This window comes from Amia ocellicauda, chromosome 21 (assembly GCF_036373705.1).
Source record: "Amia ocellicauda isolate fAmiCal2 chromosome 21, fAmiCal2.hap1, whole genome shotgun sequence".
In the NCBI taxonomy this organism is placed as follows: domain Eukaryota; kingdom Metazoa; phylum Chordata; class Actinopteri; order Amiiformes; family Amiidae; genus Amia; species Amia ocellicauda.
In genome coordinates, this window is record NC_089870.1 from 21,042,914 (window position 1) to 21,064,305 (window position 21,392).

The window sequence follows — 21,392 nt, forward strand, 5'->3', positions numbered from 1 at the left end:
CCTGTTGTAAATTATCATATATTTTGTTGAAAAGCACATAAACAATTCGTTTAAAGTACGCGGCGCATTTCCCACCTCTCCCCTTGAAGCGGACACTTCCCATCGCATCCGTGTTTCCGCGGGGACTGTAAACAAGCGCTGCACAGCCACCTTCCCAACCGAAACTTTTCACTCCGGATTTGACGCACAGCTCTTACTGGACGTTTGTTTTAATTTATTGAAACACGTCCAGAAAAGTATTATTATTATCAAACTGTCGTCGCGTTACTTGTGTTTATTACAGACGTTATTCGGGCTCTTCCTCGTATTGCACGTCACTTATCTCGGGGCGGGAATAGTTTTAAACTTGCGGGACAGTTTTGCGGCACCGATTCAAACCATTAATCCGGTTTGTAGCCATTTGTTCTGCTGTCTAAACACGTCCAGGGATGGATCGTGGTCTTCCTCAGACAAATGCATCACTGACGTGCATTATCTCCGCAGAGGCGCCAGACAGGCTGGACGACTCCAGCGGCAGCTCCAGCGCCGGGGACGTCTTAATCCGCTCCACCGGCATCCAGTCCCGGACCCGGGGCGGCGGCAGGACGTGGGAGACGAGCGCGATGTCCCATGAGCACATCAGGGTCTGTGTGAAGAAGCTCCGGGAGGCCCCTTGGCCCAGCGCTGAGCCCGGTGCAGGGACCCCCAGAGAGCCGTGCACCCCTCCAGCGCTGCCGGCTAACAGGCCCCCCGCTCCCGCTGCAGCCGCGACCACGGGTGGGCTCAGAGACACTGCCCTGGGGGGTAAGGAGATCAGTGCCATGTGTGTGTCATTGCTGTGTTGCTGCAGTGATGTTTTACTGTCGGCACTAACAGCTCAGTAGCACCTGACGCGTCCATTGCTTTGTAAAGCATCTTAATTAAACCCTTAAATCCGAGCAATGATTTTACTGATCATGTGTCCCTGTCCCGTGTTTCTGGGACTGTATTCATTCATGTGTTTATATAAGTGCTGTGAAAAAGCTGCTGCTATGGCCAACCCACATAGGTGTCTATACACACACACACATAAGTAAAAGGAGGTCTATATTGTATTGCAAAAACGCTCTTCTTTCATCACTATTATTATAGTTAGTTTTGAACAAAAAGTGCACTGCGCGCCCTCTGGTGGGGAACAGTAGCGTTTCCACCCCCCCTCAACCTAATCTTGTATTCTAGTTTTCACAGGTATGCAAACAAAGTATTCATTATAGTGTGGCAGCCGTTAATAACCCCTCACACAGTTTAATCTTGGTCCTGTTCAGCAAAGCTTGATCCCATTCCTATGAGCGATGACACATTGTTAGTAAATAAGTCAGGTCTTGCTTTCTCTTTATTGTAGAGCCCAATGATCTCACAGCACAATCATGTCCCAGTGCCAGGAGCAAAGCCATGCGGGTGAATTATCAAAGCAGAGTTTGAAGAGCTATCTGGCATGAACTGTACTGTGAGCTCATATTGTAATTAGTCCTGGATACAGTAGATCGATGTCTGGTTACTAAATGGAGCATCGCGGATCAAACATGGGTTTTATGTGTAGTGACTTGATGTTTTATGGAAGCGGGTTGAAGTTTGTGCTCAGACTTCTGCTTCCCTCACGCAACAGGAAAAGAAGAGTCTTGTGACTTGAGAGGAGGCGTCCGGCAGCCGTTCAGCGGACCTGGGAATAATTTGGACTGTCAGGCAAGTTACTCGACGGACCAAAAATAAGCATCATGACTAGCAGTGTGGCCCCAGTTACCATTCAGGAAGACAAGAGCAGGCTTTAACTCCATGTTCACACCAGACTAAAGTTAAACCACAGGGTTTATCCAGACGTATTTCTTGAGGATGATAAAGGTACATTCTCTCATTTACTTAATTATTATTTTATACAATAAATATTCAGTTGCCTCCCGTTTCTATTTGACAGATTCCACCCAAGAATAGAAAGAAGATGCAGGTGTTTACAGCCCCACCAGAGGGCAGTAGCAACAAAGGTAACTAACATCCGCACAGCAGCTTCTCAAAGCCAGGCATGTTTGTCGGGGGAAAAAGCAATTTTCTATTGTGAATAAAAGTCTAAACTATATTGCATCAGCACCAGCGAGGAAAGAACATCTGTAAACCTTCATTTATCTTTACGATTTACACTCCAGTCGGATTATCCACTAAAAAGGCTGAATTGATGATACAATTTCTCTATCACCGTGTGTCCCGTTCAAATGTAGTAGAGGCTGTTGTTTTGTGTGCATTGTGTGTTTAATTATGGACGCAGCAGTGTGTTGTTCATTTTCTCTTTTCGGTGTGTATTTCAGTGTCGGTTCTGCACTAGAATCAGGCTCGACTGAATTAGCATTCAAGCCAGTGAGCACCAAACCACATGACTCAGCCAGAGTGTTTTAATGATTCGAGCTGCTGGGGACGACACCAGCGCTAGGTGTTTTGATTCTGACTGCTGAGTATAGCTAAGATGGCTTCTTTATACACACCCATATAAATACAAAGAAAGCTTAAAGCGAAACATAAAATACGGGAAACATTATAGAAGAATCTTAAAAAATATCCCCTAATCTACAACATGTACGAGTAAAGGTAAACGTCTGAAACATCTGGGGAGGCATTCTGGATTTTCGGAAGCTAACCTCGCGGGGAGAGATTGCCTGCGGCTCTTCCGGCTGATTGGGCCGCGCTGCTCCGGCGCTGGCTGCCTTCAGGGCTCTGCCGCTCGCAGGTGGCGCTCAGCCGCCCGCGGTCACGGATTCTCCCGAGTCCCGGCCAGAGTTCCAATCTGCTTAATTGCTCTTCCCATTAGGCAGCACTGTCAGTCACCGGGAGCACAGACCACCATTGTCTTTATAGACGACGTTGGTGGCCAAAAAAAACAATGTATAGTTATTATTGTTGCAGTTATTTCTGCTTAGGGGTGTTTTTTTCCTTTTCTTTTTGGGTGGGAGTGGGGGAGTGTGAGTTTTCATTAGACAAGGTCCCAAAAGTTGTCTAAAATATACACTCACCTAAAGGATTATTAGGAACACCTGTTCAATTTCTCATTAATGCAATTATCTAACCAACCAATCACATGGCAGTTGCTTCAATGCATTTAGGGGTGTGGTCCTGGTCAAGACAATCTCCTGAACTCCAAACTGAATGTCTGAATGGGAAAGAAAGGTGATTTAAGCAATTTTGAGCGTGGCATGGTTGTTGGTGCCAGACGGGCCGGTCTGAGTATTTCACAATCTGCTCAGTTACTGGGATTTTCACGCACAACCATTTCTAGGGTTTACAAAGAATGGTGTGAAAAGGGAAAAACATCCAGTATGCGGCAGTCCTGTGGGAGAAAATGCCTTGTTGATGCTAGAGGTCAGAGGAGAATGGGCCGACTGATTCAAACTGATAGAAGAGCAACTTTGACTGAAATAACCACTCGTTACAACCGAGGTATGCAGCAAAGCATTTGTGAAGCCACAACACGTACAACCTTGAGGCGGATGGGCTACAACAGCAGAAGACCCCACCGGGTACCACTCATCTCCACTACAAATAGGAAAAAGAGGCTACAATTTGCACAAGCTCACCAAAATTGGACAGTTGAAGACTGGAAAAATGTTGCCTGGTCTGATGAGTCTCGATTTCTGTTGAGACAGAGTCAGAATTTGGCGTAAACAGAATGAGAACATGGATCCATCATGCCTTGTTACCACTGTGCAGGCTGGTGGTGGTGGTGTAATGGTGTGGGGGATGTTTTCTTGGCACACTTTAGGCCCCTTAGTGCCAACTGGGCATCGTTTAAATGCCACGGCCTACCTGAGCATTGTTTCTGACCATGTCCATCCCTTAATGACCACCATGTACCCATCCTCTGATGGCTACTTCCAGCAGGATAATGCACCATGTCACAAAGGTCCAATCATTTCAAATTGGTTTCTTGAACATGACAATGAGTTCACTGTACTAAACTGGCCCCCACAGTCACCAGATCTCAACCCAATAGAGCATCTTTGGGATGTGGTGGAACGGGAGCTTCGTGCCCTGGATGTGCATCCCACAAATCTCCATCAACTGCAAGATGCTATCCTATCAATATGGGCCAACATTTCTAAAGAATGCTTTCAGCACCTTGTTGAATCAATGCCACGTAGAATTAAGGCAGTTCTGAAGGCGAAAGGGGGTCAAACACAGTATTAGTATGGTGTTCCTAATAATCCTTTAGGTGAGTGTATATAAGGCAATTTTTTCTCACATGGCCCTCACATCGGGCTGCTCTGTCACAGGAACAATTCCAGGAAGCACGAGTCACAGCTCACAGCCACAAAAATGATCGAAACACTTAATTGTGCAAGGAAATACTACATCCGTGTGATGAAGCATGGCCGAACTGACCCTGTATTACTATCTAACTGGGACATTTGCGTGTCTCTGCCCCTCAGTGAGGTCAGTATTGAGAGGCCTGCTCTGTCCTCAACTGTACCAGTTGGTGCACCGGCCGTGAATGGTTTCCGGCTCCCTTGGTGTATCTGAGCTCGGAGGAACATGTTGTCCTGTTGACTGACCGCAGTTTCCGTGTCCTTTCTGCCCCACAGGACACGATGTGTTGATATCCCAGTACTCGGCCAGCGATAAGGAAGCGGCCCGGGCCTTCTTCAGACAAAGGTAGGGCCGCACTGCCTCTCAGTCTGCGGGTTTGTTTTCTTTACCCCAAATGAACCCTAATCTCACTTCATGAAGTTTCGGCAGCTTCTGCCCTTTCACTCCAGAAACAACCAATCCGTTCACTCCAGAAAAAATGGGGTCTGTCGGGTTCTGTTCACCAAGCCGTCCGGGCTTTCATCTGCGGAGTGTCTGACATCGGGTGTGATGTGTTTGAACTGCTTTTTAACCGTTTAATATTTACTTGCCTGCCATCCTGCAGTCGTTTGCTGTCATGGGGAGGCAGGGGGACGCGTTAATCCCGGCCCTCTGTTCCTCTCTGATAAACCGAGCGCCTCCCCCCCTTCCCTCTCCTCACGCCTTCCAGTGGAAACCGTATCTGTCGCACAACGACTCGCGTCCTTGTGTCGGTATCCAGGGGTCTCAGCTTCTCTTGTTCACCTTGATCTAATTTAGTCCTACTTAAGAAAAAGAAGAAGAAAGAAAAATGGAAAGAGTGAACGACATATCGTGTGCCATCATGGGTAGATCTTCAGCTCAGGCCACTCCCAGTAGGTTGCAGTCGGAGTGGAGGAGGTGAGAATAAAATCCCCAAAAATCTAAAGGAACAAACAAACCTACCCCCCCCGCCCCCCCAACACACACACACAAGTCGTCGTGTGTGAGCCAGCGGTCATTAAAAACACACAAGTTTACCTGGCATAAGGGACATGTTTGCAGAGTCCCTCGTCCACTTCTCAAATGTAATTATGTATAAATATACGGGGAGCACGTCTCCGTGAAGTTTTGTTGCAGGAGGGGGCATCTGGTTTTAAGTGTCTACGGCTAGTGCTCCACCATTATCTCGCTCCTGAAGGACAATCATGTGTAATTACATTGTGTAGAACACTTACGTTAAGTCCGTCCACCTTTGGACAACTTCTCATTTGGCTGAGTGTGCGACATACGAGTTGTGTCTTCCTAGACAACCCAAGTGTTTGCTTTGCCCGACACCGTAGTTTCTGGACCGACGCTCAGGTGGGTGTCTCCTGTCCCCAGGTCCCAGAGTGCTCCGCTGCGGAGGGAGGTCAGGGTGCAGTTGCTGGATGAGCAGGGGACGTCGGCGACCGCCAGCCACCACCCTGATGCCACGCCCGCCCCCACACCAGCCCCCACGCCCGTCGGTGACCCGGCCACTGCTGCCGCTGTCGCCGCCGCTGCCGTGGCCGCCACCGTGCCCCTGCTGAAGGTAGGGACAGGCCGCCGGGGTCGGGACGGGCATTGACTGAAGAGCAATATCTCACACTAGGATGAAGAAAAGGCCGCACGACTCCAGTATCGGCAGAGAGACCATGAGGTGAGGCAGAGCCTCTCTCAGCCGTTTCTGGAGTTGTGTGGCCTTTTTTTACCTCTACACCCTGACATTCCACATTCCAGGCCCAGAGCGACCTGGACACCAAGCTCTCTGGCGTGGCCGAGGCTCTCAGGAGGATCCAGGACTCGGAGCGGCCGCCCCGGCACAACCCGGCCCTGGCGCACCGGCCCGGCCAGGAGGAGCGCATTGCCGAGCTGGAGAAGCGTCTGACCGCGGTGACCGACCAGCGGCTGCAGCACCTGGAGAGGATGCAGCAACAACAGCTGGAGCTGCAGGTGAAGCTGGAGGGGGCAGAGGAGGACAGGGGAGGTCAGGGGAGGACAGGAGAGGACAGGAGAGGACAGGAGTGGACAGGAGTGGACAGGAGTGGACAGAGGAGGGCAGGAGGAACAAGCACAGAGACAGGGTCCTGTCAGAAAAACTGCAAAGGGTGTCGTTTGTTTGAGAGTTTTCAGATATTAAGGGTGAAATTAGGTTTTTGGCTGAATGTTTCAGGTGCAAAACAGATTTGAATTTGACTCTTTCGTTTAATTAAATTCCCGTGAATAAATCCACTACACCAGTGTGTGCTTTTGGAAGGCAGGCGAAGGAATAATATAATTCGGTTTCTTTCTGCGGAGAGAGAATTTGCTGCAACATGTTTGTTATTAGCTGCTCAGCACAAATCCCTTCCCGGGTCGGGCTCGTCTTACATTTTGTCGAAATAGCCACTCGGGTCTTTGATCAGATTCTGACAGCTCCGTGCCGTCAGTGCCAGAGCGTTTGTGTTCGTATTCAGCTGACGACTCATTTCACGTGGCGCAGACGTGCTGCCACAACGAGTCAGCGTTCGCCGGCTGCCTTGATGTCCCAGTCTTTGTCAAGCGCAGTCCAAATGAATTGGGCTGAAAATAACTGCTGTCAAGAGCACGTTTATGTTCCAACGCACTGTTTAACATGTGACTGTCCTTCTGTTTCATGTCTGTTTGGAGACGTGTTTAAGCTTTGGCTCGTTACCGATATGATAACCTATAGTGTGTTGAGCAAGGTGAAGAGGCATTGCCCGTGTGCGTCTGTTTTGGACTCGATTCTCTCCAATTTTGTCCACTTCGGGACATTTCAAGTACAGCTCAATGGGAGAAACCCGTCGTTGGGACACACATGTCCTCTAGTCTCCACTAATCCCTGCTGTTTGCTCCCTCAGGCGCGGCTGCTGGACGGGGCTCTGGGTGCCGTGAGCGCAAGCTCTTCACGTGCCGCCCCCCCACCATCCTCCACCCCCAACCAGCCCGCCTTGGACACCACCACGCGGACGGACCTGACACTGGTGCCGGCCGACTGTATCCACCCTGACGAGGCGCGTCTCCGAACCCGGCCTCCTGCCACCTCAGCTGCTGCAGGTGTGTGCAGGTGTAATTACTGCCCCGGTGATGTCATCGTTAGCTGACCCATTGCTTATGGTCTTTGGTTCTGTGAAGTAATAAGTGCTGGACCCAGAATAGGGCCCTGGGTTCTGGAGTGTTAATATAGTGTCTGTGGGGTGTATAGTACAGGGGTGACGCACTCAGATCCAGTTTGTCTGTGTTTGGGGTGTGTAGTACAGGGGTGACGCACTAAGACCCAGTGTGTCTGTGGGGTGTGTAGTACGGGGGGGTGACAGATTGCGTTCCTGTGTTGCAGCCCCCCCAGTCTGGCCACCCCGCCGCCGCCCCGCCGGAGACAAGTCCCCGCTGGAGACCCCGGCCCCTCGGCGCTTCGTGCCCGTGCCCATGTCCAGAGACGGCCCGGTGCGGCCTGGCAAGCCCGCGGTGGAAAAGACCAAGCTGCCCTCGGGCCGGACGGGTGAGTCTCCACGAGATGCGCAGGACGCCCGTGATCATGCACAAACACGCGTGTAGTGACCGTTGCAGCTTTGGACACTGAGAATCGTGTTTCCACACCTGAGCGGGGGTCTCTCCCGGCCCGAATGAAAAGAGCCCCGCTGCAGGCCCCCCTGCCTCCAGGACTCGAGCGCCAGGTGTGCGTCCTGGCGCCACGCGTGTCCCTGCCACGCTCTCCATGGCACAGGGTGTCGAGGACGGGAGCCGAGAGCCGGCGGCGCAGAGGACTGGTTTGTAACCGGCTCACGCACCTCCAAGGCCTCTGGGAATGGTGTGTGTCCCTCGTGCGACGCCACCCTGCTCACGTGTTGAAGAAATGGTTTCCTAGTCATCTGCTGAGCATCATTTGTGGCACACACACACGCACACACACACACACACACAGATTGCACATCGAAGAATTCATTTAGACTATGGCTTCTTCAATTGGCGTCCAGAGACCAGAGGCACATGTACAGTAATGCCAGGCAGTGGTTTCTAATCCAGTTCCTTCCACTTGGGGGCAGTAGCGATCTCTCCCAGTGTGCGTTCGTTCGTTTGGCAGGGCAGCTCGACAAAAACAACTTCCCAGATTGACAGTTTAGACATAAAAAATAGTATTGTATAATTTCAGATGGTTTCTGTTGTCTCACACACACACACACACACACACACATATATATGATACCGCAGCAGCAGATCTGAAAAGTTAATTGCCGTTCTCCACTAGAATGTGCTTTTTTTGCGTCCTGCCCCCGCAAACAGCAAAACAAAACACAACATGTCACAGCGGAGCAAAACAGCTGCATTTTGTGCTCACATTGTACTCGGTTGCGGAAGTGCCTCCATGTTTTTAGTGAGTTCAGACTGTGAAACGGTTCTGTTTCTTGGTTGTTTTGTGACTAAAAAGCCGTGTTGTTTACCATCTTGTTGTGAAACGTTTGCAGATGATCTGTTTGGCGCTGGGGTGTTGTTCACTACCCTGTATGAGTGTGGAGGTACAGTGGTGGTCGAATCGGTTTGAAATGCGTGTCTGTGCGTCCCGTTCCACTTCCACAGCGCGGGAGTGTGATTCGAATCCCTCTCCCGGCACTGTGTGTCTCTCTGGTCACGTGACCAAGTCTAGACCTTGTGTGGGGAGTTTTGAGATGGAGAAATATGAATGATGATGATGGCAGACTGCCCTGGAATGTGCTTTGAGCGGAGTTGGACATGGTGGACATGCGCACTGAAACCAGGGCTGTTTCCCGTGGAACAAAAGCCTCCGTTTCAATCAACCTTTGCCAAATTATTTATTTTCCAGCCTAAAGCGATGACAACTGTCTGTTTTTAAATGATGCAGGCGATTTATCCCTCCATGGGGCCCTCGGTATAATATTTAAAACACTGTGCATAACTTAGCTTAATATAAAAGGGCTCTCGAGTCATTTCAGAGCACGGCACTCGCCCGACACCGCAGTATTCCCCGTGAGAAGACGGTGGCGGGGCTGGTGTGTGAATAGCGAGAGACACCGCAGATGAGAATCCTTCAAGATGTAGACGGCCATTTTATGCACCGCTAAGCATAACAATGTGTAGGTTTTAAATCAGGATTGATGCTTTGTCCCCATCCCTTTAATTTGGCGCAGTGGGCCGTCGCCGAACGGAGGCCGATATTTCTGCTTTCCGCTTAAAAAACAACAACAAATTTGGCGCGGGGGGCCGTCGCCGCGCAGAGAGCCCCACGTTCCCACTCTTCTCGGAGCTGCGGTAATTACGCCGAGAGCTCCCGGCTCCTCGGAAAAGGTCAGCCCCAGGCTTCTGTTATGTGCCATCTGAAGGCTGTAACAATTTTCTCATACAGTTTAATCCGCCGACTGGAGCTGCTCCAGCTTCGCGAGGAGCTGCCAATCTGCGGGCTTGGAATTGGTTTCCCGGAATCGGAGCCGGTCCCTGGATGATAGATGTGAGCACAGAGTTCATCATGGCCATGAATGTAGCTGTTATGAGGGTGGGGGGCTGTGGCGTACAATTACAACTCCTTAAAAAACACAATCGGGATCAAATACAATCTGAGGCATCCATAACTTGCACTCTAAGCGTTAACGAACGCGTGGAAAGGCTTCCACACAGATTGCATTCTCAGAGACGCTCCCTGCCTTTCTTTATATCTTTTTATCTACAGAGTGAATCGTTACCGCTCTCAACGTAACGAGTCATTTTTTATTGACCCCCTTTGTGTCCTGTTATGGCTAACAGACCTCTCTCTCTCAGTTATGTGCAGCACGTTAACGCCTCTCGTACACATTCACACCGAGCCCCAGATAACCTCTGCTCGCACATCTGTCCCCTGGCATCCCAAGCCAACGCTGCTTACTATCCGCACATCACGTCACGCGACGGGGTGGAAGAGCTGAGTCTCGGAGCCGATGGGAGAAGCTAAACCAAAATAAGGAAATGAAGGTCCAATTTTATACGCACTGTAGATGTTTACTACCCTTCCTCGTACAGTCGCTGTAGAGTTTAGGAGAAAGCAAGTTTTTCCTTTAAGTTAGTGGTTTTACTAATTGACTAAGTTGAAGCTGGTCATCAATGAACAACAGCCAAATGACTTGTGCTTTTTTACACATATGTTCTAATCTGAGCCACACAGCAAACAAAACCCTGCATGCCTTTGCCTTCAGAGATTGTGTGACAATGTCAAGGGTCCTTTGACGAATATGAGAACAGGGTCTTAATCCATGTAGGGATTAAAAACACGATAACGACATGCATGTGAGTTGACCTTGAGGAGGCCAGACACATCTGAAGACATTTGCACGTACCGGGACCAAGACGGCGCCGAAGGACGAGAAATAAACATGCAAACACACACCAAAATGTCTCTTTTCATTCCTTACTAGCAGACCTATTGCGAGGACTAGAATCCCCCTGCGCCACAGTACATTCAATGTGCAGTGAGGTACGTTAAAGAGTTGCCGTGTCTAATTTACACAGCGCTTTTCCTGTTCCGGAGGACCAAAGTCGGAAAACTGTTCAGGACCCATTTGTGTTCCAGTCTTTGTGACTGAGAGCACTGCGCTCGATCCCAGTGAACGCAGGAGAGGGGGGATTGTGCCGTGCGGTGCCATTATCCCAATCTGAGGATGACCCCCGGGTAGCTCTTAATAATACAAAAAACCTGTAGGAACGCTTGTGGAATTTTAAGTGGTCGCACTTCGAGCTTTGAAACAAGATTGTCGCGCACGCCTTACAAGATATTTCAGCGACCGGCTTTGCGTGACAGGCCGGCCCGTGTTCTTAAATTGTCGTCACTCATTTGCGAGCCGCGTGTGTTGAGGACCGGGAGGCGACTCTGATCCCTCCTCTTCGGTTTCCTGCTGCTGGTATACTCCGGTTACCATAGCAGCACAGAGCATCCCCAAGCGGCGGAAACATGATTTATATCCCTCCCTGCACAGAGCCCTGCGAGGAGGTTATTTTCTGTCATACTCGGCTTTTTTTCCCCTCCCCCTCTAAACTAAAACAACATATCTCAACCAGACTCAAACACGGAGGAAACAAAATGACCAAACAGATCTGCGGTTCGTTCACCGGTAACGGCTTCCTGTCCATGTGGACTTTCTCTTGAACGCATGATATTTTTAGCATGTTTTTTTCCATTGTTTAAAGAAGTATATTGACTGAACGCAGAGCGAAAGACTCGCAAGATATTATGACACGCAACCTCAACCCGGCCGCTCAGGGCTCCTCGTTATAAATACATTGTTTTGTCATAGGCTTCCTACTTTCCCATACAAGCAAAGCGAGTCACAAACCACACTGGCACAGCATTATAATCGAGGGTTACATGCCTGTAGATTCGCCACTAATTACTGTTTATGACCCCTGTGTTTACGCAGAACGGTATTCAAATATAGAAATTGTTTGTCTTTCTTGGCATGCGCCGCTCTCTTGAATTGAGGCTGTGAGATCAGTTGGAAAATCACTCCGGGATGGAGGCACCAATATAGACGGGCTGGAAAAACAAACAGAGCAACAAAAATAACCAACTCAAGGGTGCCGCTGTCACGTGTTATCAGACCCGTATCCTTCGCGACGGGTTTGCCTTGGCCTTATTCCGTGATAACGATCATAAATTCAGCGCTACAGCGTGTGCTAATAATGTCTTGGTCGTTTCTATGTCTGGCCACGTCCCTCTAGGTTTTATAACCTAGAAATAAATCAACCAAACGTTGTAAAGAGATCTTTGTTTTGATGCGGATTTGGACTTGATTTTCATGGCTTTTTCATCTTTATCAGCACATTTCAGTCGTTTTGTTTCAGTCAAACAACGTGAAATGAACGCCCGGCCTTTTGAGGGCCACGTTCAGAGCTTCTCGTTCTTCCAACATCCTTTTAAATGACTTCAAACACAATTCTAATTATCATTCTATCCCTGTAATAAAACACAGAGGCATTTGATACTCCCCCAGAAAATAAGTTAAAAGTGTTTTTTTGGAATAATAGCGTTGCTTCCATAGAGAACGTGAAGAGAAACCGACCAATAAACCCATAGTCCCTACAGGTCAGAGTTTGCTGTTCGAGATGCTCCTAATAAGCTTCATTTATTATGTGTCACTTACTTAATTAAAACACTAGTTCACAGTGCGCTCGGTCGATAGGTCCTCCTCACTGCTGGGACGTTTCTCACTGAGGACGGGTTCAATACATACCTGGCCCTCTCTATGACAAGGCACTGTAACTGTCCTGGGGGGGCATTAGCCCATTATCATCCCTGTGTGCAATTAACAAGACAGCAAACATGCGTGTCGAGGATGGGCCTGGCAGCAGAGCGCAGACACAAGTTACAGCACAACACGGCAGACACATGCTCACTGGGTGTGTAAAGCAGGCCTGGGATGTTCTGAACTGAACACATCAGGACCAGAGTGAGCAGAGCTTCCTGCCATTACGGCTTATCTGAAAGGGAAATAATAGGACTTACAGAGGAACCACACTTGATGTACATGTAACTGTCAAACAAATGGACTGTGATTAGGACTGACATATACTTTGTTGCCTGGGAGCACAAAGAGGAGCTGTTTAAAATCACACAAACAAACAAACACAAAAGCATATGGGTGTTTCGGCAACTTTCTCCTCCTGACGTTCTCGATGAACAAACTTCGCAGACGGAGAGAAATGCCTCCCTGTGAACCTGCATTCCTCGCCTCCCGTTCGTGATGGGCTTTTGTGCCGGCAGAGATATAAAACATTTCCTTTTTTATTATTTATTAAGGAATTTATGAGGCAAAGAGCAGGGCTGTGGATTGCTGTGCTATTCATTTTCCATTCTTCAATTAAGCCATGCTCGAGAGTAGTCACTGCTAGTATGCGTGATGACAAAGAACAAAACGTTGAGTGACATCAGCGCTTTGAAGCACTGTCCGCTTCCTGTCCAGGACGCTGCTTCCTGTTCTTGTGACCTTTGTCCCTTTGTTGAGGTATTCTATGAATGTGGTACCAAGAATTGTGCCAAACAATAAATAAAAACAAATGTAATTTGGGAAAAAAATTGATCTCGGTATCATCATAAAAATAAATACAGTATCTAAGCCTCTTGGTGGATATATTAGCTTGTTATATCGGCTTGGACAATGTGGTTTGATTACCAAATCCACAGAAAACACAGCAGCTGTACGTTGCATGCCTTATCAGTCAGTCGGATCTCGGTTGTGTTTATTCTGCACACAGGGACAAATCATCCCACGCAAATGAGGTAGTGAGGAGCCGGACTCTGGCTCTTATACGTTGCAAGACTGGCCAGAGAGAGGGCAGGGCTGTTTTTGATGCTTCAGACCTATTTGCTGGAGGAATGAATACCTCTAAGCCTTCTCCTGGGAGTGCGATATAGGCCCGTAATGCAGGGAAAAAATTAGAATGTGCAAACTGTATAATGCAGTACATAAACTTCTGAATAAGCGTTATTGAAAGCTGTTTGTGCCTTCGGATTGAAACTTGAGCTTGATCTCCCTTGTTAAAATGGTGACACTAGAGAGGCACGGTGTAAGTCCTAATTCATGGCAAAATCGACCGGACGTAACGATCGACGCCTCGCACCGCGGGCTTTTAAATCACAGGAAGGATTGTGATGAATGGCGAACACACTCCCCTATCGCACGGGGGAACCTGTTCAGTCCCGGAGGGCTTTATTTTTAGCAGAGTCCGTTGCTGCCGATCCCAGTTTCCATTTAATCAGATATGATGATGTCATTGCTTTTTCAGATTAGTATATTTATAAAAAAAATAAAAAAATAACACAGAGCCATGAGTGAGCTCACTGGGTTTTCATTAAAGCACGGCCGCCCCTCTGCCTTACCTCGTCCACCATGCGTTATCGTTTTCTGCAGCGCCGGTTCGGTGCCGCTCCTGGGAAGCCCTCCATTCTCGTTTTGCATTTTTATTACTTCCTCCGGTAATGTTATTTTAGCTGCGGCTGGCGGGCTTCTGCCGTGCCAGGGAAGCTCTTCAAGGCTCTTCTGTGACCAGCGGAGATGCCCTTTCAAAATAAATGGCAGGCTTTATTATTAGACTCTGCGATTACCTGCCAAGGCCTTTGATAGCCTTGCTGACATTCAGGGCTGCGGAAGGCTTTCAGGACTGCATTCTGTGTCGGGTCAAATGGCTTTAAATGCATATATTATTGAATAATAATGATATTATATGCATATCCAAACGAAAAGACCCTTTCCATCCCTAATTAAAACCCGCTGTTGCCACAATTTCCTCATTTAGATTTGTATTTAAGTCTTCGGTTCATACAGGGTAATTAATTAGTCTAACACCTACATAATCCTCCGATTCCTTATTGTGAACCATGATACTTTGCGGTAATTAATGTTGTCAGACATCACAATTAAAAAATCAAGAACGAGTCGTATCGATGGCATATTTTGAAAACAATCCGGTGTGAGTGGAAGGTAAATGAAGTGCGTTGAAGCGGTTGTTGTTGCCGGCATCTGTGCCTTATCATGGGTAGTTAGTCCTGTACTGAAACAAGGTATACATTTAAACGTACTATGGAATGAAAAACAGCTTCATTTTTGAGGCTATGAATGAGAGTAGGCTGAGAGAAGGCAAGGGCTTGTATAATAAACACAATGTGCAGATCATCTCAGCTCTATGAGAATGTGGGTGGATTTCATTTAAAAACACATTTCCAAGAGTGAACGCAAGACGTTGGAATTCACATTTTCATCAGATACACACCAAGTTTTTCTCTAGAAATATAGTGTGCGCTTCCTGAGGAAATAAAACCATCTCCGCCTGAAACTCAAGAGCGATTCTGCATTGCAAATGTGAAAGCCAAGACAGGGGCCGGAAGCCGAGACCGGTTCCCTGGAAATCCGCACACGAGCAGTGGATTAAGCGCGGTGGAGAGCAGATCCCACTCCGAGAATCCGTGGCACGGGGGGGACTCGGAGTGAGCACGCCGGCCGGAGCGGTGGGGCTGCGATTCCCGTCACGTGGCGTGGCGTGCGCTGGGCGGCTTGTTTGTTGTTCTCCTGCGGTGTGAGACGGGTACATCTGTAGCTCCTGCATTTCAACCTTGGGAAGTGAAACATTGCAGTCCCTTCATCAGGAGAGGGGGGAGGGGGCTGTTTCCCGGCGTACAGGTGGAAAGTTCCACTCCAGAGGTTACCGGAGACGCAGTGCGTGCCAGCGGCTAGACAGTGTTTGAAAAACACTTTGACAGCCAGTGTGGATGAACAGCCGCTGATAAATGGAAAATTCGCTCCGTTATGCTCAGGCCTGTGCATTGCCAATGTACTGTTAAACATGTAGCCAATAAAAAAAGAAGACAGATCTCCTTACACCTTCCCTTCTTTATTCATGAGGGGATTTCAGTTAAAACAAAAACAAATAGTGGATTCTAACCACCTACTATTGAAATTGAAGATTAAAAGGCTTTGTGGTGCCCAGGTGTAGAACAGACTCAATGCTCACCAAAAAGGGCTGCAAAATAATGTAGACTTTTCTGTTTTTATCTGCCATGAACAACCCTGTACAGTCAGATCAGGTCCCACAGATGCTGGCCAGTCAGGTATTTCCCTTCTTGGCAATATTTCCTGCTCTTTATAATAAAACCGAGACAATAACAGTAACAGACCTTCGACAATAATAACCGTGGGAGGTGTTATTTCCTTGGAAATGTATCGGCAGTTGTCTAAACAGCTTTTGAAAGCTGGGCGGCCTTGGTGTCAAACCACCTTTCACTCGCGGCGTTGCAGGGCGATAGCGCTGCTGAATCACGACTACAGTAAGCATCAAAACAAACTGACTCACACTCAGAGGCTACTGTCACTATATACTATACAGAGCAGTTTAGTTATAATATATGCGGTAATAATATGCTATAATTATACTGTTATGGACCGTTATCAATAGAGAGCGCTTTCTGTTCTATATTTTCTTCAGTCCAAAGTCAAATATGCTGTTGAGATTCATGCTGTTTCCCAGATCGATGTTAAGAAGCTGAAAAATGTTTAAGCAGAGAGCTGGTGGGGGGCGGTGCCCATCAATCACATTTTCACCTCTCTTTAACTTTTGACCCCGTGACCTGGCCAGTTTAGAAATGTAAATGTGCTTTTCCTTTGCCCAAAACAACTTGAGCAGATAGACAGGCTTTAGATCCAACATTTGTGGTTGTGTTGTGCCGACAAACCCACATACCACAGCCGATAGTGTCATTACTACCGTAGTTGTCTTGAAACAAAATGGAGGTGTGGTAATAACACACAGCTGACGCAGTAATGGTGCCTCTTGGCCAGATAACGCTGCAGCCGCGCTGGATTAATGGGATGCCACCAAGACAACTGTTAACCGTGAGATTTAACGAAGAATCGACTTTCCAGAGGGCAGGGCGAAGCATGATTTAGTTTTTCCTCTCCAGTGCTCGACTGTGTTGTTTCCATTCAGTGACCGTCTGAAAGTCTGGTCACAGGGCGTTTAACACCAATGCACAATCTTCGATACTGTACACAATTAAAATATCTAACGCCAGGTACGAGTCTTTGCTCCCTCACTGATTTTATAACCATCTTGATTGGTACCCCAGATATCGCATGCAAGGAAAAAACCCTCTACAGTTTGAGCTCTGAGAATTATTACTTTATTATACTTTTATTTATTATTACTTTTTATTCTTACCGGTATTTGTGTGATAATGTTATCAAATTATTTCTTCATTGTATCTGTCTTCACCTACAGAACTGTACAAAAAATGAAAATGGAAACCCAAAACCCAAACCCAGTTCTCTAATAAGAAGTTAGACATATGAAAATATAAATTCTGTCCTAGTGTGCGGGGCGTTTTCAATTATTATAAATATTGGTGATATTTATAAACAAAACAGCTTGAGTCTAGTCCCTTGTGCCGCTTGTATATGGATTCATAGTTTGAAGTAGGGTTTATTCAAAGGCGCTAAAACAATAATTTATCTGTATTTATAGAGCTCTCGCTGCCTCAGATGTTCTTTCTCAGCCCAGAACCTGGGATCTCGTTCCTTTGGTGGCTCACTCTGTCGAAAGGCATTTGCAGGGAAACAATGCACAGCATCAGTAGAAAAACACAGCAAAGCAAACACACAGCGGGGAGCCTGGCACAGACATTTTCTTCAAGGCTCCTGATAGCAGCCGTCAGAGGCACAATGCCGCACTGACAAATTGCAGACACCGTTTCTGCACAAGATATTCTCCCCCCATCGAAATTTAAGTGGGGAATAATTGGCCGAGGCGCCGCACTTGTGCACAAAGTGAAACCTTTGGATGGTGATATTATGGGATCGAAAGCGATTTGTGTTTTGGCATTATTCACAGTTTTTAAGATGCTGATACTGACAAAGCAGGCAGGATTGTACAGAAGGAATTAAGTCTGGAGAATAAGACGGTGCAGATCGGCTTTTTTATGTTTTTATTTCAAGTAGTAGTATTCTTGGGAAGCCCTCTTTAAAGCTGTTCAGCCCTTATATAACTATTGAATCAGCATGTTTTCCTTGGTGTTGTAGCATCTAAGCTTTCATCAGCAATTTGTTTTGTCTTGCGGACACATCTTAATGTCCAATAAGTATCGATGCATTGACCTTTCGACATCGGAGACGAATGCTGTCGAAGAATAGGCGAGAAAAATGTGTAAGATCAGTAGTCTTTGAATTTGGATTATTCTGAAGTCTCGACGTGTCTGGCTGAATTAGTCACCAATCTATAGTAACTTAAACACACGGAGAGCTCAATCAGGGAGAGATGTAATAGCATCTGTCCCTTTTGTGCTTTGAAAGATCTCTGGCAAGCACAGACACGACTGCTGAAGAAACTATATATAACCGAAAGCCGAATAAAAGCAGGTTCGGGGTAATTTTAGTTTAAAACAACAACGGCACAGTTCTGCCTTTGGTTAGAGTATTCATGTACGCTAAGCAGCTCAACCTGAACCTAATGAAACAGGGTTATGTGAGATGGTCACAATGATCCACTACATCCAAGTATTCAGACCCCTCCAGCATGTGTTGTTTTAAGAGGAGGAGGCCCCTTCGACAGGATGGTGTGGTTCTTTGACCTGAGGAAATTATTATGTTGGGATGCGGGACTCTATCTTTTTGGCAGTGACACGTTGTTGCTTTTGGATGGGCCTTCTCAGCATGCATCAGACCCGACCCTTAGTTTATCTCGTTGCCGTAAACATCTGCACGGTCTTCGGGGTGCGATTGACCGTCAATCGATCATGGCAGAGTTTCCATATCGATTCGGAAGCTGGGAAGTGGAGTTCTGGATCCTGTCCCGTTCAGTTTGCAGCAGCTCTGCCCTTTTCACCGCTAGAAATATTGCTCCAGGCACTTCAGATTCTTTGTACTGTAGTTCCTGTAAATGTGTTCCTGCAGACTATAATAATTATGCCCCTCGCTATGAGCTAGACATGTGGCAGGTAGGACCGGGCACCTCCTGGAAAACTCCCGAGGGTCTTTTGATATTCCTTTCAGGCGCAGAAGTGGTTATTAGCATGAAATCAAAATAGCTATTACAGATTAAATGGAAATAGGTGGATTTGGAGTAAAAGTAGTCATTAAACATTTGTGGAAAAGAAATGCAGGTTCTATAACCGCCCTCAGTCTTTTTTCAGGTGTTCTGTTGTGGCTGTTTGAGTTGTGTATCCAGGGTGTCTGAAACAGGTGTTAAGGGAGAGAGATTTTGAAGGTGCATTGTTTCCATGGCACACTAAAACACCAGTGTGCTTTGTCTTGGCTGGGATACCGCTGCCATGGGGTGGATACTCTGGGTAGAAAGTCTCTTAAAAATGTTTCACGGTGACGATGTGTTTTGACTACAGAGACAGGTGCACGTTTTGGAAATGAAAGCAAATCTCCGTTCTGTTATTGCCCCCGCCTGCATATTTCAGGATAACACAATCTGCGTTGTCCCCAGTGTCAGTATTTCTCCGGTGTGTTTGCTCAGATTACACTCTCCCTGCTCTTAGGAACGGTTTCTCATTAGTGTGTCAGACCACTTCCACCTGCGACGCAAAAAGACTCTCTCGCTCGTTAAAATGTCGCGGCTGACACTTTCATGTCTGGCTCTCGAAAAGCAGGAGGACGTCTCTTGCAAGAGGGTCTGACTTCAGATGAGAAAGTTTGGTGCGGTGTGAATAATTAATAAGAGACAATTCCTCAGCTGTAAGGAAGTCATTATTTTACATGTTTTTTTTTTCTTCTGCCTTTTAATCAGAGGTTTCTTTGAAAATGGTTTACCATGGGAATATATACACCGAGGAGGGAAGAGCTAGATTTTCCCACTATTTTTCCTGTTGAATCAGTCATGTTCACAAGTTTGTTCTAAACATATTATATGATTTACACACACCGAAACGTGCACGACACTTGTGAGGCGAGCTTTACATCCCCACACTGGTACTGATCGTGACTCGCTCGGTCTGCATTCCCACTGCGTGTTTTACTGTCTGAACCTCACTGTGCGTGTCTTTGCCGCGGCAGGAAGTGGGCGTCTACTGGAAGAGATGCCGAGCGGCCGGGGGTCTCCGAAGAGCGCGGCCGAGGGATGTGGCCTCACCTTGAAAACAGCAGGCAGCGGGCCGGATCGCGACAGGTACTCCGCCACACCGAGAGGACAGATACTGGGACATCTGCTGAATATCTTTCCCCCCCCGGCAAGCCAAGTTATAATTTAGAGATATCTTTAATTAATTTAAAGATATCTGCAAATAATTCCAGATATCTTCAAATATTTCAGGATATCTCTAAATCATTTAAAGATATCTGCAAATCAATTAGAGATATCTGCAAATCAGTATCTCATTTAAAAGTACATGTAGAGATATCTCTAAATGATTTGCAGATATCTTTAAATGATTTAGAGAGATCTTGAAATCATTTGGAGATATCTTGAAATGACTTCCTGTTTATTTAGAGAGATCTCTAAATCATTTCGAGATATGTTCAAATCACTTCCTGTATGTAGCCCAATATTATCACTTCCTGTTAACTTAATTTCTATGTAACTGAATGAGGAAACGGGACGTGATCATCTCAGCCAAAATACAGGAAGTGATTTGCAGATATCTCTAAACATAAGCTTCAAACATTTAGAGATATCTGCAAATCATTTAGAGATATCTTTACAAAGCACCTTATTTAGATATCTCTATATGATAATTTGGCTTGCCATAGTGGCGGTGTTTGTTTATTCCACTCTTGAAGGGGAGTTTAATAGCTGAGCACTGAAGGGCTGAGTGTGTTAGGAGTAGTTCATTCCCAATTCCTATTTTGTTACTTAATTATTCTTTAAATGTTTTTATTAATATCCTAACATGGCCACTTTGTTATCGAATCCATCAAGACCTTGACAGATCTCTCAAGCATCTTCACTGTGATTTAAGTGTACGGTTATATTTATTGGATCAGTTGTATTGTGGAACGATGACAGGTTAGCCTGACTGGGTGTCCGCCGCGACAGGAAGTAATACACCAGCTCAGACTCTGCGATCTGCAAAGAGGAACAGATGACGTCAGAATGACTTCAGATGCGTCTGGTTGTGTTGTTCTTGTTCTGGCTTCGTCCTTTTGTCAGATTTTCTCTCAAAGGGTTTTCACAGTATCATGTTGCGTCTCCCCGGGCGTTAAAAACAGTAGATTTTTGCCACCTTTGCTATACCATACCACATGAATGGGGCCGGGGGGATTTCATATCTCATCAGTGTATGTCAGCTGCACATAATGACGCCGTTTGTTTTGGGAACCACGTCTCAGCTCTTACCTCAACAAGGAACAAGGCTGTGTTTTAATACACACGAGAGCGTTAGGTGACAGACTTTGCAGTTATGATGTAAGCGTCGGGCCCCGGAATCGAAAGAGTTCTGCAACCTCCTCAGGAACACTGAGGCACAGGGATTACGTTCCCAGAGATGTAAAACCATATGGCCCCGACTCACAGACGTTTATTCCACATTGTTGCTGTGTACCCGTCTGAAGAACTGCCCAAGTCACAGACCAATCATGTCTCTCAGGATTCATTTAAACATAAAC

General features: G+C 46.9%; 2 protein-coding genes across 2 annotated transcripts in view; both read left to right on the plus strand.

The window, feature by feature from the left end:
* Positions 1 to 4: 4 nt before the first annotated feature.
* Positions 5 to 7,269, plus strand: LOC136716737 (protein TALPID3). Its single transcript, XM_066694094.1, has 6 exons — positions 5 to 783; positions 1,625 to 1,701; positions 1,931 to 1,997; positions 4,581 to 4,650; positions 5,686 to 6,276; positions 7,185 to 7,269. The coding sequence occupies exons 1-5, from the start codon at positions 429 to 431 to the stop codon at positions 5,909 to 5,911; spliced, it is 795 nt and encodes a 264-aa protein (XP_066550191.1). The 5' UTR covers positions 5 to 428; the 3' UTR covers positions 5,912 to 6,276; positions 7,185 to 7,269.
* Positions 5,937 to 21,392, plus strand: part of kiaa0586 (KIAA0586 ortholog) — a 129,502-nt gene continuing 114,046 nt past the window's right edge. Inside the window, exons 1-6 of the mRNA XM_066694391.1 lie at positions 5,937 to 5,983; positions 6,072 to 6,310; positions 6,780 to 6,853; positions 7,185 to 7,380; positions 7,661 to 7,822; positions 19,845 to 19,956. Of these exons, the coding sequence (XP_066550488.1) occupies positions 5,937 to 5,983; positions 6,072 to 6,310; positions 6,780 to 6,853; positions 7,185 to 7,380; positions 7,661 to 7,822; positions 19,845 to 19,956 (830 nt within the window). The remainder of the gene's footprint in view (positions 5,984 to 6,071; positions 6,311 to 6,779; positions 6,854 to 7,184; positions 7,381 to 7,660; positions 7,823 to 19,844; positions 19,957 to 21,392) is intronic.